The sequence below is a fragment of the Ochotona curzoniae genome, unplaced genomic scaffold (assembly GCF_017591425.1).
Source record: "Ochotona curzoniae isolate NIBS_2020 unplaced genomic scaffold, NIBS_Ocur_1.0 contig_2927, whole genome shotgun sequence".
Taxonomy (NCBI): Eukaryota; Metazoa; Chordata; class Mammalia; order Lagomorpha; family Ochotonidae; genus Ochotona; species Ochotona curzoniae.
The window spans coordinates 7,531,496-7,558,382 of record NW_024465654.1 but is presented as its reverse complement, the minus strand read 5'-3'; the positions used below and the strand labels follow the sequence as shown (position 1 = coordinate 7,558,382).

The following is a 26,887-nucleotide window of genomic DNA, read 5'->3' as shown; positions in this document are numbered from 1 at the left end:
TTGGGCCGTCCTCGACTGCTTTCCCCGGCCACAAGCAGGGAGCTGGATGGGAAGCGGGGCTGCCGGGATTAGAACTGCTACCCATATGGGATCCGGGTGCGTACAAGGTGAGGACTTTAGCCACTAGGCTACTGTGTCAGACCTACAAGTCTGATTAAGTCACCGCCCAGGGAGATGCACAGATTACTGACTCAGAAGCACTGCTCCAGAGTGAAGCCCAAGCTATCCATAAACCATCACACAATGCATTGCCAGCCTGGGCACCAACACTGACTATTTAAACTTTAGCCCAATCTGCAATTACAAATCGGACATTTTCTGAATCGGGATTTAGCTACTGCTCCATGTTGAAGAAAAATATTTCTTCTTTGTGTAAGTTTACATAAATACCCTACAAATTCATAGATAACTACTATGATAGCAGAGAAACAAAACACAATTTCACCCCAAAACATTCCAGCATGAGACAGCTTTGTTCTAATTAGATAATAGGGCCTGGCGCAATTGCCTAGCAGCTAAAGTCCTCGCCTTGAACACACTGCACCAGGATCCCATATGGGATCCAGTTCTAATCCTGCAGCTCCACTTCCCATCCAGCTCCCTGCCTGTGCCCTGGGAAAGCAGTGGAGGCCGGCCCAAAGCTTTGGGACCCTGCACCCGTGTGGGAGACCCAGAAAAGCCTCCTGGCACCTAGCTTCGGATTGGTTCAGATCCAACTGTTGCGCTCACTTGGGGAGTGAATCAGTGGATGGAAGATCTTCCTCTCTTTCTCTCCTCCTGTCTGTATATCTGAGTTTGCAATAAAAATAAAATCTTTTTTAAAAAATTAGATAATATTTTGTGTATATAGCTAACCATTAGACACTGTAAGAATTTATCAGGCACAGTACTTGGGAAAAAGGACAAAAATTAAGCACTTTCTTGTTGTTTAAAAAAATTATTTTTATTTGGAAAGCAGATTTACAGATGGAAGGAGAGACAAAGATGGAGAGGGAGACAGAACTCTTCCATCTGCTGGTTCAGTCCCCAAATGGCCGCAATAGCCAGAGCTGAGCTAATTCAAAACGGGGCGCCAGGAGCCTCTTCCTGGCCTCAACATGTATGCAGAGTCCCAAGGCTTAAGGCCATCCTTTGCTGATTTCCCAGGTCACAAGCAGGAAGCAAGATCAGAAGTGGAGCAGCTAGGACATGACTGGCTCCCGTGAGATGCTGTGGCCAGATGATTAACCTCGCGCTAAGCCACCAGGCCGGCCTCAGACACCTGCCTGTTTAACACTGAGATGTACGCGTATCCGGACAACAGATGGTCATAACTTACCACATTAAGTCATAAAAACAAGATTTTATAGTTCAGCCCTATCATACAATAGTGGGGGAAAAATTGCTGTTACAAACAAACTAAACTCACCTGGGACCGATCAGAGCTTAAAGATACCTAGCAATGTGATCTGGTGTTCCTTGTCAGGTTAAGCAGGTCTGTCACCAAGCAAGACTGGGCAAGTCCTGAGAGGAAGTGCCACCTAGAATGCGTGCACCATCCATCCAATTCCTGCATGGGAGATACAGCTGCCATCTAACACCACATTAAAAAAAAACAAACAAGATTGATTTATTTTTATTGGAAAGACAATTTTAGAGAGAGAAGGAATGACAGAAAGACATTTCATTCACTGGTTCACTCCCCAAGTGGCAGCAATGGCCAGAACTGAGCCAATCCGAACCCAGGAGCCAGAACTTCTTCTGGGTCTCCCATGCTGGTGCAGGGCCCCAGGGCTTTGGGCCGTCTTCTGCTGCTTTCCCAGGAAATAAGCAGGGAGCTGGATGGGAAGCAGGGCAGCTAGGACATGAACCTGGAGCCAATTTTTAAAGGGATACCTCATATCAGGAAAAGAGGTCAATGCTATGAAAAATGAAACCTAGCATACATTAAATAAAACTAATAATTCTGTTTAATAGGCATTAAACAAACTAAATAACATTATTACTGTTAAGTTCTGAGGCACAATTCACCCAAGGCAACTATCCTAAGCAATGCTGAAATACATCAACACAATCTTCATGAAGAGAGCACAACTGCAGGCCGGCACTGCCGTGCAAGCAGGGCTGGCAGGTCCTGCAATGCTGGGCCCCATCTGGGCGCCAGCGGGGCGATCGAGGCGCTTCCCTAGCTCTCTGTGGTGCACCAGGAACAGCAGGAAGGAAGGCCCAAGGAGGAAGGCCCAAGGAGGAAAGCCCAAGTGCTTGTGACGCTACGAGAGTCAGAAGCAGCTCAACTTCGGCCATTACAGCCAACTGGAAAATGAACCAGTGGAGGCAAAAACCTGTCTCCCCTCCTCAACTCTGCCTTTCAAGGAAATAAAACTTGAAAGAGAGAACAAGTATTCAGAAAAAAAATGTAATACCATCTCATTAGATAACAATAATCTGAAACCTGTGGGTGTGTGTGCATGTGCGTAAAAGATTTTTTAAACTCCCCAAGCAATTAGGAATAAAATGAAAGAAAATTTAAATTAAAATTTTCAAATATACATTGTACAAACACACCTAGGAGGATTGAGAATTTGGTAATTCATTTATCCCCAGTTTTGTCCTCTGGAGTGGTGTCCAGAGACAAAGTCCAGGGCGTGCCCAGATGACACACCTGCGCTGGAGCATGGAGCACACTGCTAGTCCACCCGGCATCCTCGCCAACTCACTCCTGCTGAGCTAACTTCAGCCAGCACCCTCAATTCTTCCAATCTCACACCAACTGCTGTCCAGCTGCTGTGGACTCACCACCTGCAGCGGTGAACTAAAAACTAAAACCAGCGACTGACCCAGGCAGCACCGGGAGACTCAGCACCGTGTGTATCATGATCCGATGAACAGCTCAGCACCCACTAAAATATGCCTAAGACACCAAATCTGAACATTATCAACCTTCAGATCTATCAGTTTTCAGGAAATAAAACGCAAAGCATAGAAAAATCAATTAACACAAGAAAGAGCCCAACTGAACCAGAATTCTGGACATTCTAAATGGCAAATGATCCCATTACTTGACAAAGCAGTGCCAGGATGGGCAAGCAAAGAGGGACCGGATGGGACCTGAGAGGTCCTGCAGACACTGCCCGGGCCAGCGGGACCCAGGGACCCGGCAGAGTGGAGCTGCTTCCCAGCTCCCAGTGACCCACCAATTCTCCAGAAACTGAAGCAGTGGGATGCGCTCTGCACCAGCTCTGCACTGCAGGTATCTCAAAACTTGTACCTCCTACAAGAGGCAGTAAAGCCCTGGGGGACAAGGACCCTCATCTGATCACCCTGTGGGCGTCTCTGACCATGGGCGGAGAAACTCAGCTGCCTATTTCCTTGGCTCCGAGTCACCAAACTCACAATGCCAAACATTAAAAAGCCAAAACTTCCGCTTTTCATAAAACCTGTGCTTACAATGTGCAATCATAAAGATATCTGAAGAGAATTTTTCATTCTAATGTCATTTTTAACACCAGTAAAGTGTGTTCCTTATACCAATATCTACATTCTAAACCACACCCCCCCCCACCAAAAAGGCCCAAAGTTCATTATATGCCTTCTCGTTTTGTAAAATAAACACAAATTTTTGCAACTATCATGTTTCAATAATAGCAATTACTATTTTACAACACAATCTAATAAATGACTCTGCCAAACTCTTCAGAGAGATTAAGATAAATTTTTTTTAACATTTTTATTTTTATTGAAAGGCGGATATGCAGAGAGGAGAGACAGAGAGGAAGATCTTCCGTCCGATGATTCACTCCCCAAGTGAGCGCAATGGCCAGTGCTGTGCCGATCCGAAGCCAGGAGCCTCTTCTGGGTCTTCCACGCGGGTGCAGGGTCCCAAAGCCTTGGGCCGTCCTCGACTGCTTTCCCAGGCCACAGGCAGGGAGCTGGATGGGAAGCGGGGCTGCTGGGATTAGAACCGGTGCCCATATGGGATCCCAGGCGTGTGAGGCGAGGACCTTAACCACTGCGCCACCGCGCCAGGCCCGAGATTAAGATAAATTTTAAGACCGAAGTTTTTTAAGTACAAATATTGAGAATGTTGTTTTTCAAGAAATATCTATTTAGCAGAGTGGACAGCAGAGTGAAGCTGCTGTTTCAAGTAAGAATATTAAGTGTAAAAACTAAACATCAAACAAAATTAACTGTAAATTATTTTGTTGTAAACAACATCATATGAGACTCACTCATCTCTGTCACTGTCATATGTTTTCTGTCATTTGTCTTTTGCCACCTTGCAGCTGGAATAAGAGACAAAGGTGCTGTGAGAACGCACGACGGCCGAGAGGCTCCTGCCTCCCAGGCTCTCCTTCCTCGGCCACCAGGCACACTGCAGCCGTTCTCTACCTTCCGTCAGACAACACCACATAATCTTCATGTCACCCTGCTGAAACAACTACTTAAAAAGCATTACCCGGCCCGGCGCGGTGGCGCAGTGGTTAAGGCCCTCGCCTTGCACGCCCAGGATCCCATACGGGCGCCGGTTCTAATCCCGGCAGCCCCGCTTCCCCTCCAGCTCCCTGCCTGTGGCCTGGGAAAGCAGTCGAGGACGGCCCAAGGCTTTGGGACCCTGCACCCGCGTGGGAGACCCGGAAGAGGCTCCTGGCTTCGGATCGGCATAGTATCGGCCCGTTGCGCTCACTTGGAGAATGAATCATCGGACGGAAAATCTTCCTCTCTCTCCTCTCTTATATCCGCCTTTCCAATAAAAAAATAATAAAAATAAATCTTTAAAATGCATTACCCACATAACTTTGTAGTTGTTAACAAAGATATGCAAATAATAGCTCAACAAAAATTATGTAAATCTAATAGGTTGCTATACAAATATGTGCATAATTACCCCTCTTCTCTTTTTATTATTTTTGAATTTAAATTTTTTCTTGGGCCCAGCGGCATGGCCTAGTGGCTAAAGTCCTCCCCTTGAACGTGCCGGGATTCCATACGGGCGCCGGTTCTAATCCCGGCAGCTCCACTTCCCATCCAGCTCCCTGCTTGTGGCCTGGGAAAGCAGTCGAGGATGGCCCAAAGCCTTGGGACCCTGCACCCATGTGGGAGACCTGGAGGAGGTTCCTGGCTCCTGGCTTCGGATCGGCACAGCACCGGCCTTTGTGGTCACTTGGGGAGTGAATCATCGGACGGAGATCTTCCTCTCTGTCTCTTCTACTCTCTGTATATCTGACTTTGTAATAAAAATAAATGAATCTTTAAAAAATATTTTTTTCTTGTTTAACCCTTACTTCTAGCTCCATCTCTCAATGTGTCCCCCAAGGTACTGGAGGTACTTTTCGAACTGGACTCATTCACATTTTATACCAGTGGGAACACCTGAACTACGGGGTGCAAAGAGAGGTTTCAGAATCAATGCTTCCTAAACGATCTACAGATGCACAGAGCGCATTAACAAGTCTCTAACAAGTCTGGTAACACAGTGATCAAGTTTGGCTTTACTGCCCAAATTCATTTGGACTTTTCCAAGGAAACATATCAACATTTCAGGAAAATACTTGCTTCATGATTTCTGCTCTGACTGACTCTGAGTCCGAGTGGGGTGACGAGGACAGGGGACAGAGCCAGGCAACAGAGACAGAGGGAACACTGCCACCCAGCCTGGCCCGCTCAGCCTCCAGCTCCGAGGTCCGACAAAGTCCTTTCACCATCAAACTGCTGTCTGTCCAGAAAGTGTTCCCTAAGTAGTCTTCAAAATAATAGCAATAATATAAGCCATCCTTAAGTACTGTACCTACAATCGCGCACCAAGGGCCTGCTCACCGCCTGACGCACTAACGCCAAGGAGTTGAAACGCTTCTCCTTCCCGTCCCAGCCTCTCCTCTCCCTCAGCACACAAAGCGCCACAGTCGGGTCACGCCTTCTCACCAACACAGGAGTGGGCTCCACACACAACCAGCCAGGAATGGACCACAGCATGCCGATTCAGAACTTCCTGAATCAAAACAGACACTGAGGAAATGTAGAATACAGGCAACACAGACACCCCAGGGCATAAATGCAGCCATATGTAACTTAGAACCATGTTTTAATTTCTTAAAATTCAACAGAATGTATTGAAGGGTACTTCTATTCAGATAAAGGAGCTAAGAACTAAGTTCTCTGTGGCTCAGGAGCCCTGTAAGCTCCTAGAAAGCCTCAGGTTTCCTTCTACTCAGAAGGTGAAGCTGCGGAAACGGTGGCTCGAGACCCGCAGCTGGCCAGGCTCTCAGCATCACCTAACATCCTCCCCACTGCCCCCACACCGGCTGGAAATGCAACAGAGTATCAGAAAAGAGCAAAACCGAGCTTGGTTCAACCAAGGGATACAGTTTATAAAATGAAAATCAAAATACACCTAATCTGAATGATCTACTCAGACACACTTTTTCTTCCCTCCTGTTCATTTTACATTTATTTCCCTATTTGGTTCTGTTTGAATAACATATTTATTGTTCCACTTACTTAGTTATCAGAGTTCTGAAGAATCTTTTCATTCAACCTCAGGTAACCCTGTCTTGCATCAACGGACCCCGACTGCAGACACCGACCACACAGCACAGGAGCTGGCCCGTGCGGCTGCTCACCCAGCGCTGGTGCTGGTTTAAGGAAGCCTTTACCCAGGAGCACGACCAAGTAAATCCACCATGCAACTGAAGAGTCACTCCGTGAGTGCAGCTCAACCTTCGGGTTTCTGGCTATGCTACAGATAGGTGCACACGCACACACAATTAAACCAGTTTCAGTGCTAGAAAATCGTTAACATATCTTTGCACAACATATCACCTTGCAAAAACATCATGTTTTAAAAAAGAAATATCAAATAAACTTTGAATACAGATGTCCTATGGGTGTTAGTGAAGGAAAATAATATTTTCCATTAAGTAGCTGAAATATTTACCTATATCTTCATTCTAAAACTTCAAATTCTTCACATGAACAAAGTAAAAAAAGTACCAAACCGTCCCCCTAATCTATTGCCAAATCAGAAAAAAACAAACACCGAGTAAATGCAGAGCACAGCAAACACAGACATCCTAGGGTATAAAATACAGACATACGTAATTTCTAATCATGTTTTAATTCCTTAGAATCACAAATAAGCTCAACTCACAATCAACTGGTTAAATATTACCAAGCACTTACCATGAACAATTTTTTAATCTAATTAATGATTCCCCTTTATGTCATTTTAATGTCTGCATCCACGAAATGTGAGAAGTTGTAGCCTACCCTATAATGCTAACAGGAATATTCTAAGGACACCTCTGGAAACCAGAGCCGAGTGCCCAGAAAGGGGCTCGAGAACACAAGCGCACAGCACAGGTGTCGGGCTGCCCGGCTTTTACGCGGAGCACTTCCTCACATCCCCAGGGAGTACCTGCATTTCTGAAAATTAAATATCAGTGTCAAAGAAAATAATCAACTGCAATTTCAGACTTTGAAAAATTTTTGTATATCAGTCTAGCAACTTAAAACAAATAGTCTGCAGGAAAAGGTCAAGTTAACTTTCAACAGACCAAGTCTTGACATGAATGTACAGAAAGACCAGCAGATGGCCAGCATCGTGGTCCAGCACGTGAGACTGCCACTGGACACCCACTAGCATCCTACATGGGCTCAGCTCACTCTACTTCTGACCCAGCTCCACATCGACGCACCTGGGCAACCGGGAGGAGAGGTGCCAGCAGTCAGGCCTGGGTGGCATTCCGGGCTCTTGATCTTGGCCTGGCCCAATACTGGCTTTTGGAGGGTGAGTCAGTGGATAAAAAAATCCCTATCTCACCCTGCCTTTTAAATAAAGAGCATACTAGTTTGCTATACCATCGATACTAGGTTAACAGTATTAATGGTAAGATTAACGAGGAACATAAGCAAACATTCAACTGCGAGTCAAGGAAGAGCGGCACATATAACGACAGTCTCACCACAGGTCAAATGACTATGCAGTTCAGATGAAAGGGCTAGTCCACCTGTGGCTGACACAACACACAGCCCACCTGCACCCAGCACGCCATGCTCAACATGTTGCTGCCAAGCGGTAACTTATCAGCCTTCTGATCACCACCTCTTTCTGAGAGAGGGCACACTTCTGGTTAAGTAAGAGAACCGGCAGAAGAGCGGGCATCCTGTGTGCCACTGAGGGCTCCGGACCACAGCGCCCTTCCTCCACCTGGGCAGGACTCCCCGACAACAGGGCTGTCCAGGTGGGGGGCACCCCTCTCCTGGCCAGCATATTTCTTTTCTATTTCTTTACAAGCCATGCCAAACCTTCCCATGGTTTTGTTTTCCAAAAGAAATGGTTCAACTTTTTTTCCTAGTAGCCTAGCTACAGACCTAGAGAGTGGCACATGGAGGAAAAAGCAGCTTCTAAGAAGGGCATAAAACCCAAATCGATCCGAGAACAATCTAAACACAAACAACAATGCGACTAGTTAAAAATAGTACCTGTGATTAATGGATGGTATGATCCACGCATACAAATGACAAATGGAAAAACATTATTTCTGGTTAACTTCTAGAAAAAAATTGAATCGGTAATGCTACGACTATGTTAGTTTGCCTGCATGTAAATTCTTCAGAAAAATACATACCTCGTGAACCATTCATATACACACACAATGCTCTCTGGGTATTAAATTTCAACCAACCAACCAACAGATCTAACAGATACTACCATAACTAAAAAAATATGTATTTTAAACTTCTCCAAACCCCAAACGATTCAGAACACGCACGTATGTCTCTCAATTACTTTAGTTGGAAACGGGAACATGAGCACCAGCGTAAGCACCCCAACTCTGCGTTTCTCACCCCGTCACTACACCACCGTGCTGACTGGGACTTTCTGAGTGTGTCCTGACACACAAGCCACTGCAGGCACAAGACACCAACCAGCCACACTTAACACGCTCCAGGCTTCCGCAGGGTGCTGTCAGGAGGCACACCTGTGCAGGCCCTGGCCCTCTGCCTCCGGAGGCTGAGCTCGACCCAGGGCGGCCAAGGAGCGCGCAGGAAGCAGCAGTCAGGGCCAGAGTCAGACCCCGCAGGCACTCTGCTGCACCAGGCGGCCGGCCCTCCCACAGCACCACTACCCAACGTGAGGAGCATTCTAGGTCGCATTACCACCACCACTTAGGGTCCCTCTAGAGGTAGGTAAATAGGAAATGTAGAAACTGGCCTCCTTGTAACTTGCAATTTGAAAGCACCCAGGCTGAAAAACTGGAAAACAGAATGAAAAATGGCAAAATCGGAAACACCTTCACACACAATGTGCCAAGCAGGCAGTCTCAGAAGAGGAGGAGGAGGACCAAGGGAGGCAAACGAAATGCAGATCCTAGTATCCGGCTTCATAGTATTCCCATTTTCCTAAAGCCAAAGATTGGTGAGGAAAGTCCACGGAAGGTAACGGCACATCCCGACCCTCGAAGGGACGAACGCATTTTGCCTCGGAGAGAATTCCACTGACAAACCACCGGGCGACACAGTTTCAAACAGTTTTCTTTTTGCTTTTTTCCCAACTCTGAAAATCAGAGTTTAAGAAGGTGAAGGGAAGTTTCAAAGCATTCGAAACGCTCGCGGAGGTTACAAAGTTGCATTCCCTAAGCCAGCTGCTCCGCCGGGCATCCCCCGGGCTGCTCGGTCACCCCGCCAGAGCGCAGGGCGCCCAGGTGAGGGGACCCTCCACGCAGGGCCCGCAGCAGGCCAGGGCTCGTCCGCACGCGGTGCCCGCACGGCGCCCACACGGCCTCCAAGCCCCGCGCACAGGCGCTGCTACTCACCGCAAGTAATACTGTTTTAAAGCAAAGGCAGCGTTCGAGCAACTTCTGGGAAAGTTGAACTCTTCCACAATCTCTCCCCACTGGTTCTTCTCAGAAACCTGTTAGGGGCACAGCGCGGTCGTCAGGCGGTGCCTGCCGCGGGCGGGGGCGGCGGGGTGCGGGCCGCCGGGGCCCGGGGTGCGGGGAGCCGGCCCGCACAGCGGCCCGCGAGCTCCGGGAGCCCCCGCGACGCGGGTTTCGTGGCGGGGACTGGGGATCGGGGCGGGGGGGGGGCGGGGAGGCGGTGGGTTTGTTTTGTTTTTGAAGCCCGGACAATAACCAATCGCGAGTCCCTCCGTCGCCCCCTTTTCCAGCTCTCCGCGGTCCCTTTGCACCAAAAGAGAAAAGTTGGAGGGGCCGGGGCGCGCGGGGCCGGGCCGGGGGCGGGCGGCGTGCTCCCGCGGCCCGCCGCCTCCTAGGCCCTTCGCGCGGCCTACTCCGCCGCCCGCCTCCCGGCCCAAGATGGCTATCCGCACACGGGTCCTGCTTTCTTTTGTTAGCCGTGCAGCCGCGGGCGCCGGGCCGCGCCGGGCCCCGGGCCCCTCTCGGCCGATCCCGGGGCCGGAGCCGCACCGGAGCGCTCCGAGCCCGTCCCCGCCCGGGCGGCGCGGGGCTGCGCGGGGCCGGGCGGCGGGCGCGGCGGGCGGTGCGGGCGGCCGAGGGAGGGGCCCGCGCCCCGCGCCCCGCGCCGCCCGCCCCCCGCCCGCGCCGCCCGGCCCCGCGCCCGCCCCGCCGGGCTCACCGGGCTCCGCGGGCTCACCGGGCGGCGGACGCGGGGCCGCCGCGGGCCGCGCGGGCCGGCAGGCCGAAAACAGCCGCCGCCCGCGGCGCCCCGGCCCCGGCCGCCCCCCGGCGCCCCGCGCCCACCCGGGGGCAGAGGAGACTTTTCGGAGGCGGCCGGCGGGAGGGAAAGACGAATTAAAAGTCGCGCTCACCTTCGCGAAGCCGCCCAAAGTGGTGACTCTGGTGTAGAGGCTGTGCAGGTCCAGCTCCCTGCCGCCCACCGCGGGGATCTTCCGAAACGGCGACCTGCGGGGACGGGAGCCCGCACTCGTCAGCCGCCCGCGCCGCCCGCGCCGCCCGCGCCGCCCGCACCGCCCGGGCCGTCCTGCGCTCACCCCCGGCTGTGGTGGAACTGCCGCAGCTCGTCCAGGAACGCCAGCCCCTTCCTCCGCTCGTCCGGAGGCGCCTTCCCCGCCGAGCTGGCCATGGCGTCCCCCCGGGCGGCCCTCAGAAGCGCGATGGCTGTGGCGAAGCGGCCCCGCTGCCCGCGCTCCTACCGCGGCCCGGAGCCCATTCCTCGGCGGCGGCGGCGGGGCTCGGTCATGGGCCGGCGGCGGCGGCGGCGCAGGAGGGCGGGCGGGAGGGGGAGGAGGAGGAGGGAGGGAGGGCGCGGGCGGCCGGGGGAGCGCGCCGCGGGAGGGAGGGGGCTTGCTAAAAAAGTTTGAGGCGCCGGGAGCCGCGCCGAGGGGCAGCGGGCGCCGGGGCGGCGCGGGGCGGGCGGGCGAGCGCGGCCCCCGGCCCCCGGCGCTGGGCGCTCGGCCGCTCGCTGCGCGCGGGCCTGCTCTCGGCCGCCTCAGCGCCGCCGGCTCGGGCCGCGGGCGCGATCCAACATGGTGCTGCTGCCGGGGCGCGGGCGGGCGGCGGGGGGCGGCCGGGCGGCCCGAGGCCCGCGAGTCGGGGCGGCCACCGAGGCGGCGGCGGCGGCGGCGGCGGCGGCGGGGCAGGCGGGGCCGGGGCGGGGAGGGGAGGGCTGTGTGGTGGTTCGTGGAGAGCGGGGGCACCGCGTGCGTTCCGGCCGCCGCCGCGCGGGGCCCCCCGCACACATTCACGCGCCGCCTGGGCCGCGCGGCCGGGGCGTCCCCGGGCTCAGGCACCGGCGGCGGCGGGGCTCGGGCACCGGCGGCCGGCCGAGCCGCTGCGCGCCGCCCGCCGCCCGCTCGCGCCGGCCTCCGTGGGCCGCGGCCGGGCGCGCACAGCGCCCCCCGAGGGCCGGCCGCGGCGCTGCGCCCGCCTCGCTCGGCCGGCGGCTGCTCGCGGGGAACAATAGGCTCGGCTCGCCGGGCTTAGGGTTCATCTGCAATGTGCCGCACGCTTCGCGCGCACACAAAGCCGGCGGAAGGGGGGGGCGGCGCGGGGAAACGGCCACTACCGGCCGTCCCGGGCGCAGGGGCGGAGGCGGCGGCCGCGGCCTGCTGGGCGGCCGCGAGCCCGGGGCCGCGCCCGCCGCCCGCCTCGGCCGCGGGGCCCGCGCGCCGGCTGGGGGCCGCCGGCCGGGCCCACGCACTCGGGGCCCCGGGCGGCGTGGGGATTACGTCATGCGGGCCCGGACTCGTGCTCCCGGTGAGGCCGGCGGCTGCCGAGGCCGCGGCGGGGAGACGGCGGCCCACGGAGCGCGCGCAGGCCGGCGGGGCCGGGCGGCCGCCCAGGGGCGGTGGCGAGCCGGGCCGCAGAGGTGCGGGTTCCCTGGGCGCCGCACTTGCGCACGGCCCCTTACGTAACCGTCGGCGCCGGGGATTCCCTGGGGGAGGGAGGCGGGGTCTGTCCCTGCGACCATTACACACGCCCGGCGCCGGCCTCACAAAATGGCGGCCCGCTTGGAGCCCGCCGCCGCCGCCGCCGCCGCCGCCGCCTCGGCCCCATCTTGTGGGCGGCGAGAGGGCCGTGCCCGCGGAGCTCCTCGGCGGGCCGGGCGGTCGAGGCCGCGGCGTCTGGCCTTTCCACAGCTCCTCGCGCTCTCCCTTCTGGAAGGAGCGGAGGCGGCGCCGCCCCGAGTGGTGCGAGGCTCGTCGCCGCATCCGCCGGCTTCTCCGCGCCGGCCTTGGCGCAGCTCGGAGGGGACGGTTCGGGGCCTGGGGGAACGGGCCGCAGGCCACGGGGGGCCGCGCGGCCAGACGGGGGGCGGAGGGGTCGCGGCGGCGCGGGACGTGCGGTGCTCGGCGGCCTCTCGGGTGAGCTGAGGCGCGCACCTGCTGTCTCCGAGTGTGCGGAGGGAAAGGCGAAGATGCGTGGACAGAAGTGTGCGTGTGTCCATGCGTGCGTGGACAGGAGTGTCGGGACCCAGCATGCCTGACCAAGAGTGTGTATACCCAACGTGCATGCACAGCAGTGCGTGGACTGTATGGTGTGTGGGGTCAGACCTGTGTGTATATGCCTGCCATGTATGGAGTTCCATGTTCTGTGTCTTAGTTCATGTGTGAGGTCAGGTCTGTGTGTGTGTGCGCCCACCACGCATGGAATTCCATGTTGTGTGCTTGGGTTCATGTGCACGGTCAGGTCTGCGTGTGCCCGCCATGCATGGAGTTCCATGTTGTGTGTCTTAGTTCATGTGTAGGGTCCGTTCTCTGTGTGTGTACCTACCATGCATGGAGTTCCATGTTGTATGCCTGGGTTCATGTGCACGGTCAGGTGTGTGTGCTCTCCATGGAGTTCTGTGTTGTGTGCCTGGGTTCATGTGCACGGTCAGGTCTGTGTGTGTGCTCTCCATCCATGGAGTTCCGTGTTGTGTGGAGTTCCAGGTTCATGTGCACGGTCAGGTCTGTGCGTGTGTCCGCCATGCATGGAGTTCCGTGTTGTGTGGAGTTCCAGGTTCATGTGCACGGTCAGGTATGTGTGTGCCCACCATGCATGCATGGCCTTGGCTTTGTCTGGAGTCGCATGCTAGGTCAGGTCTGTGCGTGCGTGGACAGAGCAGGGAGGGCACTCTACTTGGATCTATTGGAGTGCTTTGCTCTGCAAGTGTCAAAGCGAAAGGTTGGGATTGAAACCAACATCTTAAAGCCCTTTTTAAAAACACAGGATGTGAAATTGAACTTAAAAAATATTTTCCTGTGGACTGTATCATCTTCACATATGTCTGGAGGATGAAATTTCCTAATACTTTGGATATGCGATTGTCAGTACAAGCAGTAACGTTGGCGTTTTCCACATCACTGCAGGGTTCAGCTGCACCTTGGTTAGAAAAACGTTAGACAAAAGTGAGCTGGTAACAGCATTTGCGTGTGGACTGTTGAACGGCCTAAGGGAAGACAGGAAACGAACACACCTGACCCAGGTAACTGATGCCGCGGGGTGCTGAACAGGCTCTGTGGGGTTATGCTGAAGTAGCCCTGGTTCCGAGCTGTTCTTGGGAACATGCAGCTTTTCCTTTAGTGGGCAGCAAAGAGCAGGGCGATCAGCCCAGTGCTCACAGCTTCACTGCAGTTACTAATGGTTTGATAGAAAGTTTGGAAGCACTAACGGAGACTGTTTCCACAAAATTAGCAGTAACAATGAAAATGGTCGAAATTCAATGTGTACAGTTTGCTGGTCTGTGAGAAGTTAGGGCAAGCCTTCCCTGTGGGAAAGTGCCACGTGGTTCCCGAGTAGCCGGGAACACTGCACAGTGCCACTGGAACCTACGTGGACATGTGTTTTCTCAGTTTGAAAACTTTGTAGTCAAGAAGTAGTGGTAAATTTAAAAATCCCCTCACTCAAGTAAACGTGGCAGGTGTGTGCTTTAACAACAGCTGAAAATACCTTAATTGAGGAACTGATTATCAATTTACGGAGAAGTGGTTAGACTTTTCATTCCTCTGATTTGCTTGGGTGAACGAGCTGTGGAAGCTAAATTGATAGTTCTTGGAAGATGATGTTACAGATGGGAGAAGGTGCCCTCCTCTTTGTTAGTGAAGACCCAGGGGCTGGCAGGCCTGCGTGCCCTGCTGTGCTGTGCTTGAGCGTTTGAGGCGGTATTGGCTCCTTGGCTCCTCGGTGAAGCCTCTCCCATCCAGGTGGGGACGTCAGCTGTGACGGAGTGGTCTACATTCCACTGCAGGTGAAGGTAGTGTTCTCTCAAATGGAGAAACTTCTGAATAGTTTGGCCCAAAAGGATCTGATAGGCTTTGGTGGATCTTTTTTAAAAGTGTCTTGTTCCTAGATATTAAAATTAGGATCAACCCAGTGCGGTTTATTTTTACAATGTGATTATTTTCCATTAAAGGACTTCATTGCAAAATTAATAACTGAAACTAAGCTTTAAGCAATTATAATAATTCTTGGAGAAGCAGTTCCAAATGTGCTTTTGACAATGGCATCATTTGTTTAGGTTACTTATCTCATCCTTTTTAAAACTGTTATTGGTCTAATATTCTACATGTGTGGGTCCTTACTCTGTGTCATCACTGAGAAGGACCCACGCTGCACGTTATGCAGTTTCTAATACTTTGCTTATGGTGTTTAAGGGCTTGTCAGAGCTGTAAGCGAGCCGTCTGCCAGGCGGGCTCCCGCATCGCTGAGCATGCCCTGAGTGCCCACCCTGAGCCAGAGGCCGCTGCAAGGCAGTGGTGCCCTGCCTGTGCCTCTCAAAGGGTGCTGTGTTGAACAAACATTCAGCAGTAAGGTTTTAACGTGTGATGTGGAAGCAGGATCCCCAGCTTGGAGGCACATTGGAAGTTCTGTTGATCGGAGGAGTCCCGTTGGCGGGAAGGGCCGGGTGAGTGTCGCTCACGGTGCTGTGGCGGCAGAAGACAGACTCCTAACTCAGTCCTTGAAAACTCCGGTCCATAAAAATGTGATTCCAATAATTAACATTTTAATTATGGAAAAGACAACGGAATGTTCAATGAATATTAAAAAAATACACTACTAAGCAAACAAATAGGAATTGTTTTAATGGATTTTGATTTTCTGTTTCAATTTTTTGGCACATTGACTACTTGACACTGCACTTTGCTATTAATTTTTTAAAAATTAAACCCCAAAGGCAAATTAAGTCCATGTTTAATGCAAACTTACTTCTTCACTAGCTGTAAAGTTTAAAAAATTGTCAGTCTTGTTGGCAAAACAATAAAATAGGAATTAAGCTGAAGAGCAGAGCTGTGTAATAATTGGGTTTCATGAAATAAGTGACAGTACATTCCTGCAAGGTAAGAGTCCACTTGGGGTACTGAACCGAGTAGGGAGTCCACGCGCCCTGGGAAGCAAGAGAACATCTCTAAAGGCATGTGTATCTTAAAAGGCTGTATTTTCTAGACGAGCCAAAGCAAGTGTGAATGATGCTTCCGGCACTGCTTTTCATCCGTGTGCTGGCCTCTGAAAGTTTGGCAAGGAATGCCACTTTGGTTTATCAGCTAAAAGTAATTGCAATAAGAACTGTGTACAGTAGATGCTTAACCAGGCTGAATGCAAGAGTTTTTCCCTCCTCTGTTCATAGTGTATGGGTGAAGACTTGTGGTAATTAAAAGCAGGCTTTGAGAATTGGGCTTTAAGCATCATTCTTGAGTGACCTGGTAAGGGCATATGCATGTGTCCCCCCGCTTGGTGGCGTCCCCTCCTCCTGGCACATCCTGCTGTCCTGAGAGCTGCCCTGGGCCTCTCTGTGAACTTGACCACTGTAGTGGCCATCCACAGCGTTCCCCCACCCTGTATCAGGCTCCTGTGGCTTCCCTGTGGACCCAGCATCTGACAGCTCATAAGAGGACCAGCTGCAGACACCAGTTCATCATGGACCTTGGTTTTTTTTTTTTTTTTTAAGATTTATTTTTATTTTTATTAGTTTTTTATTGGAAAGGCAGATATACAGAGAGGAGAGACAGAGAGGAAGATCTTCCGTCCGATGATTCACTCTCCAAGTGAGTGCAACGGCTGATGCTATGCCGATCCGAAGCCAGGAGCCTCTTCCAGGTCTCCCACGCGGGTGCAGGGTCCGAAAGCTTTCCCAGGCCACAGGCAGGGAGCTGGAAGGGAAGCGGGGCTGCCGGGATAGAACCGGCGCCCATATGGGATCCTGGGCGTGCAAGGCGAGGACCTTAACCACTGCGCCACCGCGCCGGGCCCGGACCTTGGTTTTTAAAAAAGAGGATCTAGGGCTAGTTCTGTGCATTGTTAATTCTTTCCTTGCCCTTCTTCAAGTAGTTAACTCCTTGTACATGTAAACATCTTTAAAAATCTACAACATTGTTTGAGGAGATAGTTACTACTCATGTTTATCATGTTTCACCTATATGCTTATTTTGTTTTCTAAGATTGATGTGAAAGGGTTAGAATGAGTGATGATTTTTCTGTATACTGGGTCACTCTGTGACTGCTGGCCTGGAGCTGCCTCCAGGTGTCTTGTCTCGGTGGCAGAGGTCCACCTCTGCCGTCCTCTGCCGCTTCTCACCGGACATGAGCCGGCGTCCGTGTGGAATGCTGGTGTCACAGGCTTCGTGGGCTTGACCACCCCCTGGCCTGTACGTTAGCATTAAGGCTTCACCCTTAGGCACAGGGAAGGGGTTCAGCGCCCAGGTGGACACGCCTGGCTGAAGTGAGAGCAAGCGCGTTCTTAAGTTTACAGGTGTCTGTGCTTTCTCGCACCTGACTGCTTCTTTCTACTAAACTTTTCTGTCTTGCTAATAAAACCCAGTCTCTGGCATCGAGCTAGTGTTCAGGTGGATATGCCTGAAGCCGTAAGTTGATTCTGAATCATAATTCAAAGGGTAGTATATAAAAACAATTGATCGGTGAAAGCGACAAAAATATAATATAGGTGAGCATCCTTTGGCGAGTTACTAGGGAAGCAGAGGAGTCGGGCACCTTTAGGGAGAGTTTGCCTGGCCTGCCGTGTGGTTGATTCTTGGATGTTCATTGCCAGCGTGCACTGTTTGCTCTCTTGGTGCAGACCAATGTTTCAGCCTCACTGCAGTATGTAGTGCTGAGCACCCCGTCAAGGCTAGTGCACGGTCACACAGGCCAGGGGACCGCGGCGGAGTCCTGGGGCAGTGCAGACCTCGGCTGTGCGCCTGAAACCTGAGCTGCCCTCCCAGGACTGAGGCTGGGGAAGTGGTCTCACTTGGTCAGTTTGCTCTTGCTGAGTGCACGTAACTTCATCTGATGGTAGTGTCCTTCCCTCCTGAGGAATGCCAGCAGATAGCCACCGCCCCAGATGTCCCGACGAATGGAGCAGGTGATGGGCAGGGTCAGTCATGCGGCTCGGCTGCCACCAAGAGTTGGTGCGAGAAGCTACGCTGCAATGTGCATGTTACACATGGTCCCTTCTCCCCTTGGTGTACTGGGATTGAAAGTGGGTCCAGCAGTGAAGGACCATTGGTACCAGGGCCGTCCTGCTTCCACAGCCAGGAACAGGTGTGGTTGTTTGACTACTAAGCCTCTCACCTTATAGTGAGGGTGCTGCTGTGGTCCCCTCAAGATTCACGTGGGAGTCGTGGCCTCGCCCCAAGGTCTCTGAAAGGTGGTAAGGTGAGCAAGCCTCCAGAATGCCACCTGACCCTTCTGGCCTGCCCGGTTACACAGCAGAGGGCACTGAGCAGCCAGGTTGCCGGAGAGGTGACCATGGCCTTCAACCTCTTCTTCTCCAGTGGAAAAACCAAGATGCAAATATTCTGCCGGCTTGAGCACAAGCGGTACTGGTCTTGTGTAGCAGCTGTGCCCGGGATGTGTGGACAGCTAGATGGTGTAGCCTTTCCAGAAATGAGCAGCTGCAGTTCCCCACCAGCAAGAACTACGCAAAAGTCTGAGGAGAGTCCGTCATTTCATGAGTTGTGTGATAAAAGTACGCCCGCAGATGAAGGCAGGGCATCCGGACCTGAGCAGGAAGAGGAGAGTGCAGCTTCTCAATGAAAACCGACCGCCACACACCAGTTCCCTTGCCGTGTTACAAGTGTTTTAGTCCTAGCGTCCGTTATGAAGTTGGACTAGAGTAGTCGTACTCATTAGGAAATAGGCGGAATGATCGTGTGCTTACAACGGAAGGGATGCAGTGACCTCCCTCCTTGCCTTAACAGGGAAGCAAGGGCTGTACCCAGAGCTTAGAATGCTGTTGTAGCTCTTGTGAACAATAAGATAGCAGAATCACAAACTTCAGAAGTTCTTTTTACAGAATGTAACTACCCTGAAATCCAGCTATGACAGGACTGTGCCGAGAAAAAGGGGTGAGGGCAGTTTTATCAGGTAGCCTGGCGTTCTTTGCTGGAGCCTCTGGGGAGCAGAGTTCCTGTTGGCTGAGTAATCCTCCAAAAGCCCTGTAACAGCTGGGCCTGAGCTGGGGCCTCCGAGGGCAGCAGGAGCCCAGTGGCTCGAGCTGTCACAGCTGGCTCCGGGGTCTGCATGGGCAGGGAGCTGGGGTCAGACCGGGATGCCAAAAACCACTCAGAATTAACTCCCCCAACTAGTATTACAAGAAAGGAAAAGGTCCAACTTGAAATTCAGGAAAGAGCAGAAAGATAATTGGTAGAATATGAAGTGTGTGAATCTAGGTAGTTAAGGATGAGTCAACTTGGGATAGTAGTGTGGTACAGCGCCACTTGTGATGCCTGCAAGCCAGAGCAAGTGCCTGCTCCGAGCCCCTGCTCCTGCTCAGTCAGAACTGTTAGCATTTATCTCAGACTAACATGTTTCCTTAAGAAGATTTAAGACAGGCTTGGCTCCTCTGTAGCCACATGGGAGACCCAGATAAGGCTCCTGGCTTCAGCCTGGTGCAACCCTGGCTGTTGTAGCCATTTGAGGAATGAGCCAATGGATGGAAGACTTCTATCTATATAACTTTTTCAAATAAATAAAAATCTTTTTTCAAAAAAATAATAGAGTTATAGTTAAAAATCATATATGCTGGGTCACTCCCGGATGGCTGCAACAGCCAGGCCTGGGGCGGGGTGAAGCCAGGAATTTCTTTCATAGCTCCCATGTAGGTGGCAGGAACCCAAACGCACCTTGGGCCATCTTCTACTTTTTACCAGGACTCGCGTGGAGGCCACCATTGTAGGAGATGGTTTAACCAACTTGACCACTGTGCCTCTACTTTGCTACACGATTGACAAGTCGGGTTCTTAAAACAGCAATTAAATGCACCTGATGAATACAGAATGTATGGGACCCAGTGCTGTAGTGGCTAAGGTTCTCACCTTGCATGCCCAGGATCTTTTCTGGGCGCCAACTCATGTCCCACCTGCACCACTTCCCATCCCTGCTTGTGGCCTGGGAAAGCAGTTGAGGACAGCCCAAAGCCTTGGGACCCTGGCTCCTGGCTTTGGATCAGCTCAGCTCCAGCTGTTGTGACCCTTAGGGACTGAACCAGCAAATGGAAGATCTTTCTGTCTTGCCTTCTCTCAGCAAGTCTGACTTTACAATAAAAACATTTTTTAAATAAATCTTTTTTTAAAATGCAGTGTATGGATTTCAAAAATTTTGGCAAATGGGCCTGGTGCAATGGCTCAATAGCTTAATCCTCGCCTTGCATATGCCAGGATCCCATATGAACACTAGTTCAAGTCCCGGCTGCTCCACTTCCCATCCAATTCCCTGCTTGGGGCCCTGCATCCATGTGGGAGACACGGAAAAAGCTCCTGGCTTCAGATCAGTCTGGCCATTGTGGCCACTTGGGGAGTCAGCTGATGGAAGATCTTTGTCCTCTCTGTAAATCTGATCTGCCTTTCCAATTTAAAAAAAAAAAAGGCACCTAAAGAAACTCATCCTAGCTTTTGGTAGCATGTCAGAACAGCATCTCTTGCAAGTTACTAAAGACAGCATGTCCCTATCAGAGCAGCGTGAATTCTGTTAAAACTACGACAAAAACAAATGTCCAATTTCTGGTGAAGCGAGCATAGAATGGTGAGTTCATTGCTGCTTTAGGAGAAGCTGATGGGCTTGATGGCTGAAAGGAATCAGGAGTCAAGGGATGGAGGAAGATTCATTCTGAGGAGGCTCACGTGACGCTGCTGAAGATGAAACCCCAACAGTGGAGCAGGTGCACCCTTGTGCGAGGTGAGATTCGCCTGGTTGTTGCCTTGATTGCCGGAGACCACACCTCGGACATGTCAGCTGGTCTGATGTGGAAAAGGGAACAGCCTTTCTGCTTCACGAGTTCAGGACTGCTGTGCTCCAGTCAGGGGTGTGGAGGGGCTCTCAGCATTTGGCAGCCAGCTCCTGAAGGATTTCTTCCAACAGCTGTAGCGGGGAGGTAACCCGTCTAACAGTAGAGTCCTGAAGATGAAGCACAGTCCACATCATGGCCACCGTGAGAGTGAAGGGGCCCAAGGGAACGTGGACCCAAGTTCACATGTCATGGCCACCGTGAGAGCGAAGGGGCCCAAGGGAACGTGGACCCAAGTTCATGCATCATGGCCACTGTGAGAGTGAAGGGCAATGTAGGGCTTGGGGATCAGCCAGTCCTAATGGCATGTTTCATAAGCAGGAAAACTAGGGCCAGAGTTGTGTAATGGGTTAAGCTGCTAACTTCAGTGTGGGCATCCCATGTTGGAACACTGGTTCAAGTTCTGACTGTTCTGTTCCCGGTGAACTTCATGTGTAAGCACTTGTGAGGGTGGCAGGTGATGGCCCAAAGGAGTCCCTGCCACCATGTGGGAGAACAGGATAGCACTCCTGACTCCGGGTCCAGCCCTGTCATTGGAGGTATAAAGCTCTAGTGCCTTTCAAGTAAATAAACCAACCTTAAAAAAATTGAATGGGAAAGCAAGGGTCAAGAGGAAGTGAAATATTTGTTCCTGATGACCCGGCAGGTGAGACCTAGCAGTGGTCTCAATTCTGAGCAAACAATACCCCAAACTGGTTGGAGGCATTGTGTAACCCCCCAGACTGGGCCTGCTTGCCCACATGGAGAAAGCCAGTCACTGACATGAGGGGGAGGAAGTGGGTATTTGTTGCAAAGAGCTGAGCAGCTGTTGCTAATTCCCCAGCTCCCACAGAAGTTAGGAATACAGGTTCTTCATTGAAATCAGGGCCGAGAGAGTCCTGGTTGGTCAGTGGAGCTGGTGACGTTCCTTTGATTGGTCAGGGATGCTCCTTAGGGGATTTATGATGGCCAGAAGGGTGCCAGTAGGTCTGGGGCTCTATGACTAGCAGTTACATTCTGCCCAAACCTGAATTCCCCTACACAGATCACCCCAGGATAACGCTGGCCATCAAGGTTCTTACCTTTTGGAGAGGCAAATGACTCCTTGAGTCAGGTGATTGGAACCTTGTAGGGCCTGCTGGGTCACGTCCGGAGGACAGGGAATTCATGTGGATAAAAAGCAGACCAGGACACCTTGTGCTCAGGGAGGGAGACGCATCTGCGACCTCCTCTTGAATTACGGGGCTCTGATTCTCATTCTTTGCCATTGTCTTAGTTTGGCAGATATTCCTCCTGTAAAAAGTTAGCACTCAGATAGCTTAAGGATCACTGGCTCCCTGCCCTGTCCCTGGCAGCAGCCTTGCCGTCACCCTGTTGTGTGTGTCCTGAGGACATTCTTGCGTACACATATGTACTGTGAGAACACATGCTTGTCTCATAGGCAGTCACAGGTCACCACAATAGGATTCCTCTTGACAGATGAGCACCTTGCACAGCACACAGGACCCTGGCATGCTGGCTCTGTCCTGTAGCCTCACAGATTTGTCCATGGATGCAGTCACTGTGCCCGCCACCCTCAGGAAGTCACAGAGCGAATCTGCATCACTTGCATCCAGCTCCCTGCTAATGTCCCTGGGAAAGCAGCAGACCAGGGTGTACGGTTGTGCCTCTGAACACGTGTGAAAGACCTGGAGGAAGCCCCTGGCTCCTGGCTTCAGCCCGGCCCAACCCCAGCTTTTGTGGCCATTGGGAGTAAATGGAAGACCTTTCTCTGCAACTCCAAATAGATACAATAAATGTGAAAAAAAAAGTCTGTGTGTACACTTACAAAAATTAAAAATTAGGACAGTATGAAATAGCTGATGCCCCTGAAGATGTATAGTCATTCTATTCTATTTTTTTTTCTTACCTGTAGGAGCTGAGTAACCAGAAAGTTGTTTTAATTCCATTCTAGAATGATATCCATTTTTTATATCATTCATTCCATTCTGCAGCTGATCCTGACTGCTGCAGTATTTCAGCGTTGTGACCAGGGGCCTTCACCCCGTCTTTGGATTTACAGAAGCTTAAGGCGAACCCTGGAAGGAAGTGTGTCTGTTCGTGACAAACTCAAGAGCTGTTACGTTACTGCCAACACCGTCACTCGTGTTTTTGTAAGATTCGGAGAAAGGCCGGATGCGCTTCACACGTGGCACAGATATGCACCATGAGAAACAGAGAAAACTTGTGGTTGAGAACTGAGTCGGAGTTGGCTCTGAGCATGCCTGGAGCCCGTTCTGGCATCTGAGTGGCAGGGAGAAGCAGCCCTGGGCTGTGGTCCTGCTGACCACTCCCTGGGGATCCCGCCCTGGGCCATCCCTCCATGTCTCAAACACATGTGGGTACACGGATCAGCTCAAAAAAAAAAAAAAAAAGCCACCAGAGTAGTGGGCCCAGTGCGGTAGTCTAGTGGCTAAAGCATTCACCTTGCACATGCCAGGATCCCACAGGGGTGCCTGTTCTGGTCCTGGTGACCTCACTTCCCATCCAGCTCTCCAGTTATGACCTGGGAAAGCAGTTAAGGATGGCCCAAAACCGTGGGACCCTGCACCCACATGGGGGACTGTGAAGAGGCTCGAGGCTCCTGGTTTTGGATCTGCTCAGCTCCAGCCATTGTGGCCACTTGGGGAGTGGATCAGTGGACAGATCTTCCTCTCTGTCTCCTCCTCCTCTGTATTTCTGACTTTCCATTAAAAATATTTTTTTTTAAAAGTCACAGTGGTTTTATGTGAAGACAGATGACTCTTCCCTAAGACCTGACCCATGAAGTAACCTTCCCAGCCTGGTCATTTGTTGCAGTTAAGGGCGTGTAGCGAAGCAGCTCGAGTGTGCTCCAATGCTCCTTGCATCGAGTCAGCATATCTCTTTCCTAGAGCTTGAACACTTTCCTTTGTAGCTATTGTAATTTATAGTTATTTTGGCAGAAGTAAAAATATAAGAATTGTCTAAAACTAGGAGTTCTGAGCATCACTAGCTCCATTAACAGTTTATTTTAAAGATTTACTGATTTATTTTTTTTAAGATTTATTTTTATTATTTTTTCATTGGAAAGGCAGATATACAGAGAGGAGAGACAGAGGAAGATCTTCCGTCCGATGATTCACTCCCCAAGTGAGCGCAACGGCCGATGCTATGCCGATCCGAAGCCAGGAGCCTCTTCTGGGTTTCCCACGCGGGTGCAGGGTCCCAAAGCTTTGGGCCGTCCTCAACTGCTTTCCCAGGCCACAGGCAGGGAGCTGGATGGGAAGCGGGGCTGCCGGGATTAGAACCGGCGCCCATATGGGATCCTGGGCGTGCAAGGTGAGGACCTTAACCACTGTGCCACCGCGCCGGGCCCCTGCTTTATTCTTTGAAAGAGAAGCAAACAGATCTTCCATTCATGCTGGCCAAGACCAAGAGCTTCTGGGTGTCCCCTGTGGGTGCAGGAGACCAAGTACTTGAGCCATCCCCGATGCTTTCCCAGGTGAATCAGCAGGGAAGTGGGTCAGAAGTGGAGCATCAGGAATGGAAACGATACCCACATGGGATGCCTGCATCCCGCTGATAACCTGCTGCCCTCGGGGAGACCCAGCTGAGGCTCCTGTCTTCTGCAGCCATTCAGACAGCAAGCCAGCAGTGGCAGACAGCTCTTTCCCTCTCCTCCTCTGTAACTGCATTTCAAATAGAATTTTAAAATAATTTTTAATTTAAGAGTGAGATCTCCAGCAGCAAATCAACCATGCCGCTCCGCAGTTTGCCGCCGACTTGAAGAGAACATTTTAGGCACTTTTTGTGCGGTGGGAAGGGAGGTCTGGAGGCCAGTGAGGAAGTGGCCATGGTGACAGGAAGGGAGGTCTGGAGGCCAGTGAGGAAGTGGCCATGGTGATAGGAAGGGGAGAGGCCAGCACTTGCAGGTGTGTGCGGGTCCTGCTTGCTGGTCTCTGCTGCTCTGGGCCCTTTTTGCAACAGCTGCTTTAGTACCTGGCTCCCACATACACACTCCATTAGAATGACCTCTATTAACACTTTCTGTGTGTCTCTACAGGGTTCAGAACAGCATTCAATCCTCACAGTGTAAACTAGCCTCTTGGCTGGATGTGGAGGACCAACAAATGAGAATCCCATAGTTTTAGCTGCCCTACACAGTGCACTGACTGGATGTCAGGGATGACTTTATCTTCCTGGGAGTGTCTCAGCCTTGCGAAGCATGGTGGTTTAGTGCTTCTCCCCATCCCTGTCTTTGGGATTCAGAGTGCACTAATTTCCCTGGCGCTCCAGGTGACAGCACCAAGGTGGTCCAGTCTGCTTGGCTTTCCTCACAAGGCTTGCACTTGTGATACCCAAATCCCACATTGGGATGCCAGTTCTGATCCCAGCTGCTCTGCTACCCAATTTAGCTTCCTTCTCACCCAGCCCGAAATGCAAGGGAGGAGGAGGGTGTACGTACGTGAGTCCTTGCCACCCATGTGGAGACAGACAGAGTTCCTGGCTCCTGAACCCATCCCGGGCCAATCCTACCCACCTGGGCAGCAGGCCAGAAGGGAAGACTGTCTCACCCCTTCCACTCTGCTTTCCCAACAAAATTATGAAACAGTTCTTCTTTAAAAAAGATTTATTTACTTTTATTAGAAAGGCGGTTTACAGAGAAGGACAGACAGGGAGCCTGCACCCAAGGCTTTCAGCCGTCCTCGACTGCTTTCCCAGGCCACAAGCAGCGAGCTGGATGGGAACTGGGGCATCTGGGATGCGAACCGGTGCCCGTATGGGTTGTAGGCATTGGTGATGCAGAATTAGCCAGCTGAGCCATTGTGCCAGCTTTGGTAAAAAAAAAAATTTGTTAAAAAGATGTATTTATTTTTATTAGAGAGGCACCTATACAGAGAGAAGGAGAGAGAGAGAGAAAGCTCTTCCATCTGCTTGTTCACTCTCCAAGTGCCCACTACGGCTGGATAGCTGAGCCCATCGGGAGCCAGGAGCTTCTTCCAGGTCTCTCACACGGGTGCAGGGTCTCAAGGCTTTGGGACAACCTCCACTGCTTTCCCAGGCCACAAACAGGGAGTTGAGGCATGAACCAACCTGTATGTGATCCTGGTGCATGCAAGGTGAGGATTCAGCCGCTAGACTACCGCACTGGGCCCCTACCAAAAAAAAAACAAACCTTTAAAAAAAAGAATATGCAGGGCCCAGCAGTGTGGCCTAGCGGCTAAAGTCCTCAGCTTGAACGCGCCTGGATCCCATATGGGCACCGTTTCTAATCCTGGCAGCTCCACTTCCCATCCAGTTCCCTGCAGATGCTATGTTTCCAAGTTGATCCTGGGTCAGTGTGCTGCTTTAAGATGAGCTGGTGACACTTTGTAGATGGTTATACATCTTGTCTGACTGCATAGGGAGGCCAACTGGTTTAGTAAAAGAAGCATATTTAAATCTGCAATTAGACGCTTCCTAGCTAGGTAGGAGCTCCCTGGCAATAACAGGAAGGACAACACTATTAACGCAGGAAAACTCTCCCGTGTGTGTGTGTGTGTGTGTGTCTTTAAAGTATTTATTTATTGGAAAGTCAGATACACAGAGAGGAGGAGAGACAGAGAGCAAGATCTTCCTCCGATGATTCACTCCCTAAGTGAGCGCAATGGCCGGTGCTATGCCAATCCGAAGCCAGGAGCCATGAACTTCTTCCAGGTCTCCCACGCGGGTGCAGGGTCCCAAGGCTTTGGGCCGTCCTCCACTGCTTTCCCAGGCCACAAGCAGGGAGCTGGATGGGAAGGGGAGCAGCCGGGACTAGAACCGGTGCCCATATGGGATACTGGTGCAAGTTCAAGGTGAGGACTTTAGCCGCTAGGCCACCACACCCCTGCATGCCTCTTTGTCAAGCCATGCCCTTTGAATCTTCTCTAAGCAAGACCGTGGGTATTCCCGAGGGTCATGTCGGCGCGGTGGGTCAGCGCTGCTGCCCAGGTCTGCGGGGCCCCAGATGGCGGCCGGGCACTGCTCCGGAGCAGGTGCAGCCGTGCCGCACGCTGCAGCTCGCGCTGTCTTCGCCAGGGGTCTCCTCTGCAGTCCTGCGGGCCGCCGGGAGACACTCAGACCGTGTTGTCCACAGTGGCGTGGACGCAGACACTGGCCACCTTGGCCGGCGGGCGAGCCTGAACGCAAGCTCTGCGAGGAGGCCGGCTGAGGAGCGGCGGGCGCCCCCTGCCGGCGGAGGCGCGCAGGC

The 26,887-nt window shown here is 52.3% G+C and overlaps 1 protein-coding gene and 1 long non-coding RNA gene across 5 annotated transcripts in view; one reads left to right on the top strand and one right to left on the bottom strand.

Annotated features, from left to right (window-relative positions):
• ARID2 (AT-rich interaction domain 2) overlaps positions 1–11,166 on the bottom strand; it is a 94,822-nt gene extending 83,656 nt beyond the window's left edge. For 2 of the 3 annotated variants that reach the window (XM_040978922.1, XM_040978923.1), the window contains exons 1-3: positions 10,949–11,166; positions 10,766–10,859; positions 9,792–9,889 (exon numbers count right to left, since the gene is read on the bottom strand). In XM_040978922.1, the coding sequence (XP_040834856.1) occupies positions 9,792–9,889; positions 10,766–10,859; positions 10,949–11,040 (284 nt within the window). In that variant the 5' untranslated portion in view covers positions 11,041–11,166. Of the gene's footprint in view, positions 1–9,791; positions 9,890–10,765; positions 10,860–10,948 lie in introns of those variants that run through there. The other variant, XM_040978925.1, reaches the window with a different exon arrangement.
• Positions 11,167–13,442: 2,276 nt separating this feature from the next.
• Positions 13,443–26,887, top strand: part of LOC121155512 — a 65,429-nt gene continuing 51,984 nt past the window's right edge. For both annotated transcript variants that reach the window (XR_005883676.1, XR_005883677.1), the window contains exon 1: positions 13,443–13,884. This is a non-coding gene — a long non-coding RNA (uncharacterized LOC121155512). The remainder of the gene's footprint in view (positions 13,885–26,887) is intronic.